Source organism: Sphaeramia orbicularis, chromosome 14 (genome assembly GCF_902148855.1).
Source record: "Sphaeramia orbicularis chromosome 14, fSphaOr1.1, whole genome shotgun sequence".
Classification (NCBI taxonomy): domain Eukaryota; kingdom Metazoa; phylum Chordata; class Actinopteri; order Kurtiformes; family Apogonidae; genus Sphaeramia; species Sphaeramia orbicularis.
In genome coordinates this window covers 12,024,145-12,038,072 of record NC_043970.1, presented here as the reverse complement: position 1 = coordinate 12,038,072, position 13,928 = coordinate 12,024,145, and the positions used below count along the sequence as shown (strand labels likewise).

Here is a 13,928-nt window from a genome sequence, read left to right as displayed (position 1 = left end):
CGATATCATGACAGAGCACTGAAGTTTGTTTTGGATGATCGGAAAAGAGCTCTAAATTTTCATTGATTAAACAGATGATGTCGTTACGGGTGGGTTCAGATAGATAGGACAGAAATGAGTTTAAATCATTTAAGATTTCAGAATTCTGTAACCTAATACCCGGTAAAGAACTATTAGCTCTCAGCCCGTCATCAGACAGCTGGTAAGGGTTAACGCAGGTGACAGTCATGATTGATGCACCTTGGGGTGGCGGTGGGACCGCATCTTTTCTGGAGAAGTAACGCTTTATCATATTTATGTGACAAACACGGGTTTTTCTTCTTCTATCGGGAGTGCGCACCACATAATCCGTTTCACTAATTTTACGCTCTACAACATAAGGACCTGAAAATTGAGCTTGCAGACTAGACCCAGGGATAGGAAGCAACACCAATACTTCATCACCTGGCTGAAAACTGCGCTGTACTGTCTTTTTATCAAAGTTGTGTTTCATTTTAGCTTGGGCCTGAGCAAGATTTTGTTTTGCCAGGTCCTGTACATAACGAAGTCGCTCACGAAAACCGCTGACATAATCCAGCACATTACGCTCAGCGTGCGGTTCTGAAGATAACCATGCGTCACGGAGCAGCCGAAGAGGACCGCGCACGGTGTGACCAAAGACCAGATCAGCAGGACTAAATCTAAGGGATTCTTGAGGGGATTCCTAACAGCAAGAAGAAGGAGTGGTAGTCCTTCATCCCACTCTCTACCAGATTCAAGGCAAAATTTACGCAGCATTGATTTTAAAGTCTGATGGAACCGTTCGAGTGCACCTTGGGACTCAGGATGGTAAGGGCTAGATGTTACATGTGTAATTTTTAGTTTGGCCAAGACTTGAGAAAAAATCTTTGACATAAAATTTGTGCCTTGATCAGTTTGAACAATTTTAGGTAGGCCAAAAGTTGAAAAAAACTTAATTAGGGCTTTCACCACTGTTTTTGTTTTTAGAGTGCGAAGGGGAATAGCTTCTGGATAACGAGTGGCTGCACACATTATAGTCAGAAGGTACTGCTGTCCAGATTTGGATTTTGGCAGAGGGCCAACGCAATCCAACAGGATGCGCTCAAATGGCTCCGCCACAACAGGTATTGGCTGCAGAGGAGCTGAAGGTATCGGCTGGTTTGGCTTTCCCACTAATTGACATACGTGACAGGACCTACAATGTTTCACTACATCGGATTTTAGACCAGGCCAAAAGAAGTTACGCAAGATTTTATAATACGTTTTTTTAACACCCAGATGACCACCAGTAACAGAATCATGCGCCAATTTCAAAACCTGTGGTCTGTACTCTACTGGCACTACTACTTGAGTCACAACGTTCCACTCAGTGGAATCAGGAGCCCATTTCCTCATCAGAACACCATTTTCAAAGAAAAAACACACAGAGTCATACTGTTTATCACCAGAAACAGCAGAAGACCGACACTGCGCTAGGGTTACGTCACTCTGTTGAGCCTTAATTAACATTTCTCTGTCCACTTTGAAATCAATCTCAGATTCAACAGGTAACAAAGTCACATTTTTTTCACCTTTTTCCTTCACAGTCACATTATCAGACAGTTTATTCATATCATTAGAAGCCATGAACGTGTCAGAAAGATCCACAATTTCACCCATTTTGCGGCTCTGAGCGCGCGTAATTACGCATGCAGGAAACACAGAAGAAAACGAAGGACAAGGGGCTGAATCGGATGAACTACAAATTGGTTCATCAACGACCTCCGGCGCGGGAAACACCTGACCGCCAGCCAAATCGTTACCGAGGATAAAGGACACACCTTTAACCGGCAATTGAGAACGCACAGCTACACGTATCTGCCCACTGAGAAACGAGGACTCAAGATGCACCTTATGGAGTGGGGCTTTTACCACGCTCATTTTAATTCCCCAAACCAAGAGATCGGATTTACATGATGATTCATCTGAAAGTGGTAACACATTATCAAGCATGAAGGAATGATCCGCACCAGTATCTCTGAGAATGGTAACTGGTACTTTATCATTATCCTTCCCAATGAGAGACAAACCCTTTGGAAATAAAAGGCTGATAATGAGGATCAACCTCAGTTTTAGAATCGGACACAGCGCGATTTTCCAATTGGGGTGCGGCTTTAATGAGACCGACGCCCGCAGGTGTTTTAGAAGATTTATTTAGCATTTTTCGTTTTAGGACCGGACAGACAGCAATTAAATGCCCTGCCTCGCGACAATAAAAACACTCGCGGCTTTCACTGGACGCAACGGATGGACTTTTACGCACCGGTTTTGGAGACCTGATTTTTTTGTCTAATCCATAATTAGTACTGCGAGACCCTGACGTAACGAATGCCCCTTTGTGAGTTAAATTATATTCATCTGCTTGAACTGCTGCATTATCCAAACTTGTAACTTTTTGTTCATTTAAATAAACCACAATTCGCTCCGGTAAGCACTTTTTAAATTCTTCAAGCAGAATAAGTTCTCTAAGTTTTTCATATGTGTCAGCCTTACTCGCCTGACACCATTTATCAAATTGTAAACTTTTCTCTCGGGCAAATTCCACATAAGTCTGGTTGGCAGTTTTGTCACTGTTCCGAAATTTTTGTCTGTATGCCTCAGGCACTAATTCATAAGCTCGCAACACAGTACTTTTAACCACATCATAATCTAAACTTTGTTCTACGGACAGACTAGAACACACTTCCTGTGCTTTACCCATAAGCTTACAATGTAACAGAAGAGACCAAAATTCTTTCGGCCAATTAAGAGCGGCCGCGATGCGTTCAAATGCACTAAAATATGAATCGACTTCAGACTCACGAAAGAGTGGAACTAAAGCTATGTGCTTACTTATGTCAAATGCTGGGCTGGGGAGAGGTGAGAGAGGTGGTGGTGTGGTTGGAGACATTTTCTCTAACTCAAGGGCTCGCACGCGTACGTGCATTGCTTGCAGCTCTAGTTCTTTTTGGCGCATCTCCACCTCCTTAATTCGGAGGGTTAAACGGAGGTTCTCCGTTGACATACCTGCAGGAGAGACCATTACCGGTTCTCCACTAGAGGCAGCAACCCCTGAAGCCTTCTCCACCGTTTCAGCCTCCTCCTCCTTTTCCTCCTCCTCCTTGGCGGAATCCTCCTCCGGGGAGGTCAGCACGCCTTTTTCCACCAGCTTGTCACATAGCGCTTTCCGTAGCTCCGCCTTTCGGGCCTGATAGGAGACTTGAATATTGTAACAATTAGCCACAATCAAAAGATCTGCTTTTCTGCAAGTGTCAATTTTATCCCAAGTAGGATTGGTCACAAAATCATCCAATGAAAACTCCATATTACCCCACACACAAAAGACAAAACTGCCAACAAGAAAAAAGACGCCGCAAACTACTCATCAAAAATCAAAAAATGGAAAAAACAAACGGACGAGCCCCCAATTCATGTTACGCTCGGTCTAGGGGTTGCCGAGACGCAACATGATAAGTGAGACTCCTCTCCCTCCATGTCCCTTAACAAACAGGGCAAAATATCAAAAAAATGACCAGCAACCGTGGAAATGCAGTATGAGTTATTTATTTACAAAAAAAGAAAAGTTAAATCAGGTAAGGGAATCATATTCTACAAACACAAAATTAAGGAAACCAAAATACAACAATCTTACCAAACAAAAATTTAAAGAAAAGGATTCCCTCCTTGATCACAAGGTTTACAAAAGTTCTAACAAAAAATGTACAAAAGGCTGGTCTGCACACAGAAGGGGAGATGAAATGAGAGGAGTCCGGGGAGGAATGAAGCTCTGCCCTTTAAATTTCCCGGCTCATCTCCTGAAGCACCAATCAGAAAGAGCCAACACACCAATACCACTCCTGCAGCTCATCCTCAATCAGCTGCTATCTGTTGGAGGGAAAAACAAACCACACCCACACAAGGAAGAGAACAAAAAACTACAAAAATACAATAATCACAAATGGCACAGCTCATGACAGAATCAACAAAAAATACTAAGCCTTAACACTTGTGTAATGCAGTTTCAGGTTTCATTTCTGGATGCAGTGGCAGACGGTGTTAAAAGAGAATAGTTTTCCAAAGTCCTGCTGAGCCCATATGTCTGTATTTATCACCGTAACATGACATATTTTTTCTGCTATAAGGCCTGAGGGTCCGAGGTCATAGCCATCCTACAGCGGCCTTTACACACTGACATTTCCCTGAGTGTATTGTTGCATAGATGGTCACAGTTCTTTTGTAAATTCTTTGGGATTCTGTACTGAGTGTCTTATTGAGTCTGACACAAATAGTTGAACCTCGACCCATCAATGAGTCTGTTTACATGACTGTAAAGTCCAATAACTGGGAGTAATCAGATAATTGTAATAATCAGATCTGATGCATTTACATGCACTTAAGAAATGTGATAATTGAAAAACCCTGGTTTAGACGCTCCAGGCCATTATTATATTTCTTTTGGAGTTTGTACGTACACTGAAAAAAATGTATTTTTGGTGTAGTAATATTTATTAGGTTAACTGTCACAATTTTTATTTTCAAAATGTAAGTATCATTGAGAACTAGAATGATTCAACTAAATATGTCATTCATGTAATAAATAAACTGTGTGGGAAGAGTAAGTCGTATTATGTATTTTCACATAATATTCAGAGGTTAAAGTCATTGCACATGAGCCTAGAAATACCAAGTAAATTTTAATAGGCAATTTAAACTGCAGAAAAAAATATGTAAAATGTTGTGTAAATGTTACTTATATACTTATATACTTATATATTATTCATTAATAAAAGTTAGAAAAAGTATTGAAGTGAGCCACACTGATCGTAATGGGGGCAGTTTGTGCAGAGTCATGTGACTCATGTAGTTTACAGTGTCACTGAGTCATGTGACGGTGCGCTATCTCGCAAGTCGTAAATATTCGTTAAAGCAAGTTGCTGATATGTGTTCTGTAGTTCTGTGACTCATGTTCTGCCTAGAGGGGAGAGTAGTTGAGTTAACTGGGTGGAAGGAATAGTTCAGTTTGACACCATGACTGAACGGTCTGTGCTGCTGTCATAGACTCTATGCTGTTGTACACACACGTGATTCAATAAAAGTAAATACTTCTGTCTTATTATAAGCATGTGGTATAGTGGGATCTGAAAAGTGCGACTAATGTTCACTCTCCTGTAATTTTGTTCAACCAAAATGTCACCGTATTTAAAAATGACCTTGAAAAGCTTTTAACTTTAGTTGCATTAGCATTTGTCAGTTTGAAGCAGTCAGAGTCTAAGTAAAACTTACGAAGAAGGAGAAAGTAAAATTAAGCGACCATATTAATAATCATCAGTAAATTACCTGAGGTTTGGTTGTAAAATAAACATATATCCTCAAGTAAAGTTTACTTGATGATTGCCCTTGTAGAATTTACTTACAATTGTAAGTGCAAAGACTTTCCTAAGTTTTCCTTTCAGTGCATAGTGTTGGTAGATTCAAACTTCCTCTTATTGTCTTCCACACACGTTTGACTACGTAACTTCCGTTGTCTACAATTTAATTGTTTACACATGCACAGACATAAAACACATGCAGGAAGACATCCAGGTGTGTCAATCTGATAAGATTACTGCCGTTATCTGATAAAACACATCAGATTATGTCAGTGGTTCTAAAAGTAACCTTTTTTTGGCTCGTGACCCCATTTTAACATCACAAATTTCTGGTGACCCCAGACATTCAAAAAGAAGACTTTTTTTTTTTTTTTTGCTAAAATTAATTGCTTTTTAGCTTACCGGCCGACAGGCCATAAACTATTGTCGTCATGCGGCATCCGTCGTTGTCATCTGTTGTCCGTTACAAAAATTTCAATCGTCTTCTTCTCTGAAACTACAATTCTGATTGACTTCAAACTTGGTGTACAGCTTCTTTATGATGATGTCAACAAAAGTTAGTGAAATTATTTGGATCCGGATCTGATTCTGGATTCGGTGCGACTTTGAAAAATTTCCCCATTATAAGACATAGGAAGTGGATCGATGCAATAACTCAGTAAATATAAATGATATCCAGTGTAAATTTCTACAGTCCAGCCCTGATGGGGAGATGACCAAAACATAATGTCCACATGCTGATCAGGATCTTCTTCTGGATCCGGGAACTTACGGAAAATTTAACATGGGCTCTTATGGGGAAGAAATTTCAATCGTCTTCTTCTCCGAAACTACAGTTCTGATTGACTTCAAACTTGGTATACAGCTTCTGTATGATGATGATGTCAACACAAGGTATTGACATTATTTTGAACCAGATCTGATTCTGGATTTGGTGCAACTTTGAAAAATGTTCCCATTATACGAGATAGGAAGTGGATTGATCCAATAAATCAGTATCAATGATATCAAGTTGGAATTTGAATTTTTTACAGATCTGATTGGAATATGACCAAAACATGGGCTATTTCTGTAATATAATAAATACACATAACTGGGTGATAATAAATGGCAGTGGGATACATTTCCCAAAGCTTTTCATTTGGCCAGTAAGCTACAGGGCCATTGGTCCTATTTTTTATCAATTACTAGAAATTTCAGGTGACCCCATTTGAATTCCAGGCGGCCCCGCATGGGGTCCCGACCCCAAGGTTGAAAAACACTGGATTATACTGTTTGCATGATCACTTAAATAATCTGATAGCTCCAGAAATCAGATAATGATCTGAGTATTGGTGTGGTTGTAAACAGCTTCACTGCAACGTTCTTCATCATGTTCCAACAGGATCCGTCACCTTTTAGCAATGAATCAGATAATTATGGAATCTTACAAACAGCTTCTTTGTGTGTTTGTGCAGGTCCAGGGTTGGCATTCATTGTTTTCCCACGTGCTGTAGCCATGATGCCCATGCCTCAGGTGTGGTCTGTGTGTTTCTTCATCATGATCATTCTGCTCAGCTTGGACAGTCAGGTACCAGAACACCCTCTGTCAATGACTAAACCAATCATGAACGAAGGGCTGATGGGTCTAAGTGTCTGCGTTTCCTCCTTTCAGTTCGTGGGTCTTGAGTGCCTGATGACGTCAGTGGTTGATCTGTTCCCTTACCTACGCAGAGGTTTTCGACGTGAGCTGCTTCTGCTGGTTATCTGCACTGTCTGCTGTTTACTGGGCCTTTCTCTGGTTACCGAGGTTGGTACAATGCATACACTGGTAAAAAAAAAAAAAAACTGGGCACGCCCTTACGCACTTACCCTGACTTTCAGACTGCAACACCACTGCTCAAGTTGAACAGTGTCTAAGTAGTTAATGTTGCACAAGTTGGCTGTTACAAACATTAGTAAGACATGAAGCTACACTGTTCACATTTGAACTTCTGACCCATGTCGTACTTCCAGCGATCCGTGGAAGGGGTTGGCTGCAGTCTGGCTGCAACTTATATTCACAGTTAACAATGCAATGGTTGATTCATTTGTCAAGAATGATATAGACCCCAAAACAAATGGTACCTTCTTGGCTACATAGAAATCATGGGATCGCATGATGACAAATGTGACTGCACGGTAGATCATTTTGTATATAGGCTAAGTTGTTTTTCGCTGTAGGCTCATCTGTGAGACAGTGAGTTAGATGTAAATTTTATGTGACGAATGATGTACAGTGAGTTTATTATAGCAAAATAAACCATGATGTGATGCGTTAGATCTTGATCACCCTGTACAGTTTTCTGCTTATGACGCAGCTACTGACCAAAAGAATTGATTTAATACTTGATTTAATTTGTCAGGACTATTAGTATAGATGAATATAGAATAAAATGCTTTTTCAACAGATTTTAGTCGAACATGATGGAGGTGTAACTTGATGTAAATTGTTGGACAGCAGCAACAAAGAGACATTGAGATTAGAGGAAAAATACAAAAACACTGTGGTGCTTTTTGAGAATCGCTTTTAGTCCAAAATGGCATAAAAGTTGCTCTGTTGGGATTCAACGGTGTTAAGGTCTTTCGTGTTTGTTGATTGGAACCTCCAAAGATGAGTTCAGGATGTGCCTCGGTCTCAGTTAAGAAATGATTCTGATCACGCGTAAACTATAAAACAATCAGTGCTGGTCTCTCTCAGCAAGAGCTCACGCAGGAACTCGAGTCCAATTGGCAATATCTTCTCTGTGTCTCCACCCTGAACAATAGGTTGGAGTTTTCACAACGTCATCCCACTCCGTCTTCTAATTGGACCTGACCTATTGATGTGACTTGCTAACTGTCATTTCACGCCTTGCTACTGGAATGTGCTACGCAAAGTGTTATGACTGTTGCCTTAATGTATCCACTGGAGTGCAAGGTCACAGCTCCCTGTACCCACATCTCCTCCTGTGAGCAGAACTGACCATGAATTTATCAGTTGTGGTGTCCATGTGTTTACAATGAGACGAGTTTATCAGTAGAGAAGTACATGAGATTACTGTGAGGCGAAAGCCAGAATACAATACTAGTAATTGATGCATGATTTTGAACATAACACTAGAATTATTCTTCAGTGAGATGTACAGTTAAAGTTCTGTGGTAATACAGAACAAAAAAAATAGTAGAATCCTATAATTGACCAATCACAATCCAGTGTTCAGGTACGCTGTGTATTAGAACTGCACCCAAATCCTGCAAAAGTACTGAATTCCCTCCTTTCATTACAGCTGCTGGGTAGTCAGTACCACAACATAGTGGGATATCTGTTGTGTTATGACCTGGCTCAGAGGCCACAACAAAAAAGAACACACCATAAATGAAGTTTAACACAACAATATTTTATTAAATCAAAGTAAACCAAATTAAGCCAAATTAAACCAAATTAGACTAAATTTGGAAAAAACAAACTAAAGTATTTTACAGGATGTGAATGAGCCATCAGTAATGTCAGTAGTGTAGGTGTGCATGGATGAACGTGTGCTGATGTGAGTGTTGAAAAGGGCAGAACAGAACAAAATATCAAAGCAACATAACCAACCCAAGAGCTGACAAACCAAGGACCTGTGAGAGCAGCAAGCAGAGAGCAAGAGAGCTAAAGAGAAGACTACAGGCAGACTATTTAAGGGCAGGAACGCTGGGCACCACAGGTGTTCCTGATCTCCTCATCAGGTGCCTGTTGGAAGACAAGAGCTGGAAACATACATAGCTCCTCCAAGAGGACCCCAGGGGCCGTAACAGTTGGTTTTAGTAAACATTAAGCATCCACTGGTAAGCTGTTTGATGAAACTTACCCAGGATCCCCACTGTACACTATTAATCCTTTTATTTATTTATTTATTTATTTATTTATTTATTTATTTATTGTGCACTATTAATCCTGGGGTAAACCTTATTGCATTCATGACATCCCTAGTGACCCACTTTAGGCTTAAGGTCAGGGTTAGGGTTAACATTACAGCCATGCTTCATTTAATGTAGTTCAGGTTGTGTTTTAGCCACTTGTTAAACACATAAACTTGATCATATTCCCTTTCAGATACAGTCTAATAAATGCATTTTAGCATTTACTGTAACCTTAACCCTAATCCACCCACAGCTCAGCATTCCTTGAAAGAGTGGATATAGAAGGGTTATAGAATCAGCTCAGTGCTACTAAACCTTTACAGCCATGTATTTAACACTGAAGGTTAAATAGGAGACAAAACAGGCTATGGCACACATTAACCCTTAAAGACCTAGAACTATTGTAGTGTCGATTTCCAACTTAATTTTTACATTACGTATATGTACGTACATAACGTACATATACATTACGCTTTCCTTTGTGATTCATCACTATTTATTATTTCATCTTGTGCATTTTTCAGTAAAAAGCAAATATTTTCCTTTATTTAATTTATTGATCACGTAGACGTTTATAAAAAATGAAGCAAAGGGATTTTTTTCAACAAAAATGTATCATTAACATATATATGAACATAAAAACAAGCATCTACATCCACTGTCATTTGTCAAACTCCATGGGTTTTACTGTCGAATCAATGTCGCAGAAGATGACAGTGTTTACCTGAATGATCGGATCCTCTCTCTCTCTCTCTATATATATATATAAATTTTTTTTTTCAAGTGAAATCTGGTATTTTCCTATATTTAATTCACTGATCATGTAGATGTTCATAAAAGCTCAGATTAAAGTTGAGGATTATTATACCAGAAACAGAGAAAACTGAAGAAAATGTGACTTTTTCAGAAAGATATCATAACTGAACATAAACCAAGTGTCTCCATCCACTGTCACTGATCCAACTCTATGGGTTTTACTGGTGAATCAATGTTGTAGAAGATGACGTGTTTCCACGTTCACTACGGAGCCTGTGAACGTCCAAATGGGTCATATCTAATGACCATGAAAAGATGAAAAACAGCATTTTACTTGAATTATTTCAACATATTAATAGGTTTAGTGGTTCAGAAGTTATTAAACACTTCAGATTAGTGCATGCTTTTGGTTGCTGGTGGTTATTTAGGTCTTTGAGGGTTAATCTTTCATTTCTTAGAAATATTAAGCTGCCTCACTGCTTACATGAGTACTTACACCATTACACAATGTACTTTTCTGTGTAAAGCTGTTAAAGGCCTTGATGTCAACATGTAAAAGAGGTGTTTCCACTCACGTGTCTGAAAAAACACAGACGTACCATCGGACAGACGATCAGACTTTAGGATTAGTGGATGTCTTTTAATATGACAACCAAAAGTAAATATGTGACTTATGCTCACTACAGTTGTGTCTGATGCATGTTACTGATGTCTAAATTATAAACGGGAAGTGGACTCCGTTTATTTGTGTGTTTCAGGCATCACACAAAATCCAGAAAGAGCTGACTGCTGCACTTTGGCATACTTACGTATTTTTGGTCAAGGAATAGACTAACAAAAACGACAAGTTGATAGGACCAATATTTTGGGTGATATTAGTAATTTTGAGATGCAGTAGCCTTACAATCACATTGCTATACCAGGAAGTGCGGTACCATGCTGCATGATGGGAAATCAAGTTAAAACCAGGAACGACGCATTTACTAACTTCAGTCCCTATATGTGTCCGTATATATCAGTATATAATATAATACTTGTTGTTTAGATTTTAAAGAATGGTTTACAAAACAATTTTTTATGTCAGTACTTAAAAAATATAGACTAACATCTTTTTCCCAAAAGTCAGCTCTCCCCAGCATAAAAACTACACATCTAGAACCCCCCCACAGGTCAACACACTAGTTATACAGGGTGGGGAAGCAAAATTTACAATGAACATTTAGTTGTTTTTTCTCAGCGGGCACTACATCAATTGTTTTGAAACCAAACATATATTGATGTCATAATCATACCTAACACTATTATCCATACCTTTTCAGAAACTTTTACCCATATGAGTAATCAGGAAAGCAAACGTCAAAGAGTGTGTGATTTGCTGAATGCACTCGTCACACCAAAGGAGAGTTTAAAAATAGTTGGAGTGTCCATAAAGACTGTTTATAATGGAAAGAAGAGAATGACTATGAGCAAAACTATTACGAGAAAGTCTGGAAGATACTATTAAAGAAGAATGGGAGAAGTTGTCACCTGAATATTTGAGGAACACTTGTGCAAGTTTCAGGAAACGTGTGAAGGCAGTTATTGAGAAAGAAGGAGGACACATAGAATAAAAGCATTTTCTATTATGTAAATTTTCTTGTGGCAAATAAATTCTCATGACTTTCAATAAACTAACTGGTCATACACTGTCTTTCAATCCCTGCCTCAAAATATTGTAAATTTTGCTTCCCCACCCTGTATAATAACTGTAAATTATTATGAAAGACTGAGCGAGGCATTATAGCAGTTTGTCACTATAAGGTTTGTGGGTTGCTATGCAGTAGGGATGTAACAATATGAAAATTTCATATCACGTGACATCATGTAACCAAAATAATCACGGTTATCATTATTATCGTGGTATTGTTGAAATGTGCTCAAAATGTTCAAAAAGTACTTATACACACACTGAAATAATTTAACCAAGTTGTATTTTGGAAAAATAAATAAATAAATAAAATAATAGGCACAATGTACTCTCTCTTCGCAGAAACATTCAAATATTAACATGTAAACATCAAACATACACATGTGCATTAAAGATGGCATCTTATGGTCATTGTTTGACCATTGTCTATATCAAGTTTGAGTTGTTTTAGTTCCTTTTTCATAGATAGATAGATAGCCTCCCTCTCTCTGCGCGCTTGGACCGGGTCTCTCTCTCTCTCTCTGTCTCTTTCAAAGTGTGGTAATCAAACACGGTTATCATGATAATTAGAATTTAAACAGTAATACTAACCGTCGGGAATTTTACCACGGTTTATCGTTATACCAGTAATCGTTACATCCTTACTACGCAGTAAGTTTGTAATTTTTGAACAATTACAAGAATTTTGCAGTAATTAGCAGTATATTTGTTCCTTCCATTCTAATTTATATCCTTCTTTTATGTTAGTACTAACTAAATTAATAAGCTGGACATTATTTCTGATGGTGTTGGTGTTTGGTCTTCTCAGGGTGGGATGTACCTGCTTCAGCTGATGGACCATCACGTCTGCAGCGGTACCACTCTGCTTTTACTCTCAATGAGCCAATCCATCAGCATCGCATGGGTCTACGGTCAGTTCTTTACAATGAAATCAACTACATGAACAACTTTTGTACTATTAAACATGCAATGCATCTTTTTCTAACAGTCAGAAAGCAAATTCAGATGGTCCAGATGTTATCAGCTGAGCAATAATACATACCTTTAAAGACCTAAAACTATTATTGTGAGGACTTTGAAATTATTTAAGCATTCACCCATGACTTCACTGTTTAGCGTAATATAATCCTCTGAATTTTGTATTTGTCAGCGAAAATCATGTGTTTTTCTCTATTTAATTTATTGATCATGTAGATATTCGCAAAAGCTCAGAGTAAATCCAAAGGTTATTATGTGAAAACAGAAAAAAACTAAAGCAAAAGTGACATTTTCAGCAAAATATCATTAGCTGAACATAAAAGAAGCACCTGCAATCACTATTATTTGTCAGATTATGTGTTTTTTTTTTTAAATTATTTTATTATCATTAACATTATGGAAAATGAAGGTGTTTCCATATTTACTGCAGAAACTCTGAAGGTCCAAATGGGTCAGAGCTGATGATGCTGAAAAGCTGAGAAGTTCTACCTGAAATATTCACATTTACTGATAGGATTTGTGGATCAAAAGTAATTTAGCATTTGAAATCAGCAGATGTTTTTGGTTGTCAGCAGTTGTTAAGGTGTTTGACGGTTTCTTTTTCTGTGAAGGTGCTGACCGTTTCTATAACAACATCACACACATGATCGGTTATCGTCCATTTCCACTGATGAAATACTGCTGGCAATACATCACCCCCTTCATCTGCCTTGTGAGTGTTAAGTTGTTTCATTAATCACTTATCACATGTAATTTACTGCTACTACATATGACATTAAGGTAATATAAATATTAATATTATAGGTCTGTATATGTCAGTCTGCAGTTGTATCAGACACTGGGGAGTCTTTTAGCAGCAGACTGGAAATATTACTTTTCCTACATTTACTTTGTTATTGTGAATATAAGGAAGGGATATATTTAAGCATTACCCAGCAAACAAATTACCCAGCAAAAGGTTACATTCACATATAATCAATAAGTTTTTTATAATTATCATAAAATGTATCTAATCTAGAAGAAAACTGTAACCATAGATGACCATTTAAACAAACCATGTAAACAGCTAACCGTAAAGACAGAAAAAAGTTTATTGTAATACTATTATTTATAATAGAAAATTATGCTATGAAATTTTTCATTAGGTTTTGTAGCTTGTTTTGTTATCTTGTTTTGTTTCTGCAACTTTCCTTTTTGTAAATACGGAAGGCATAAAT

At 38.3% G+C, this 13,928-nt stretch overlaps 1 protein-coding gene across 1 annotated transcript in view; it reads left to right on the top strand.

The window, feature by feature from the left end:
* Window positions 1-13,928, top strand: part of LOC115432894 (sodium- and chloride-dependent GABA transporter 2-like) — a 38,048-nt gene that overhangs the window by 14,463 nt on the left and 9,657 nt on the right. Inside the window, exons 9-12 of the mRNA XM_030153974.1 lie at window positions 6,845-6,957; window positions 7,042-7,176; window positions 12,542-12,644; window positions 13,323-13,423. Coding sequence (XP_030009834.1) covers window positions 6,845-6,957; window positions 7,042-7,176; window positions 12,542-12,644; window positions 13,323-13,423 — 452 coding nt within the window. The remainder of the gene's footprint in view (window positions 1-6,844; window positions 6,958-7,041; window positions 7,177-12,541; window positions 12,645-13,322; window positions 13,424-13,928) is intronic.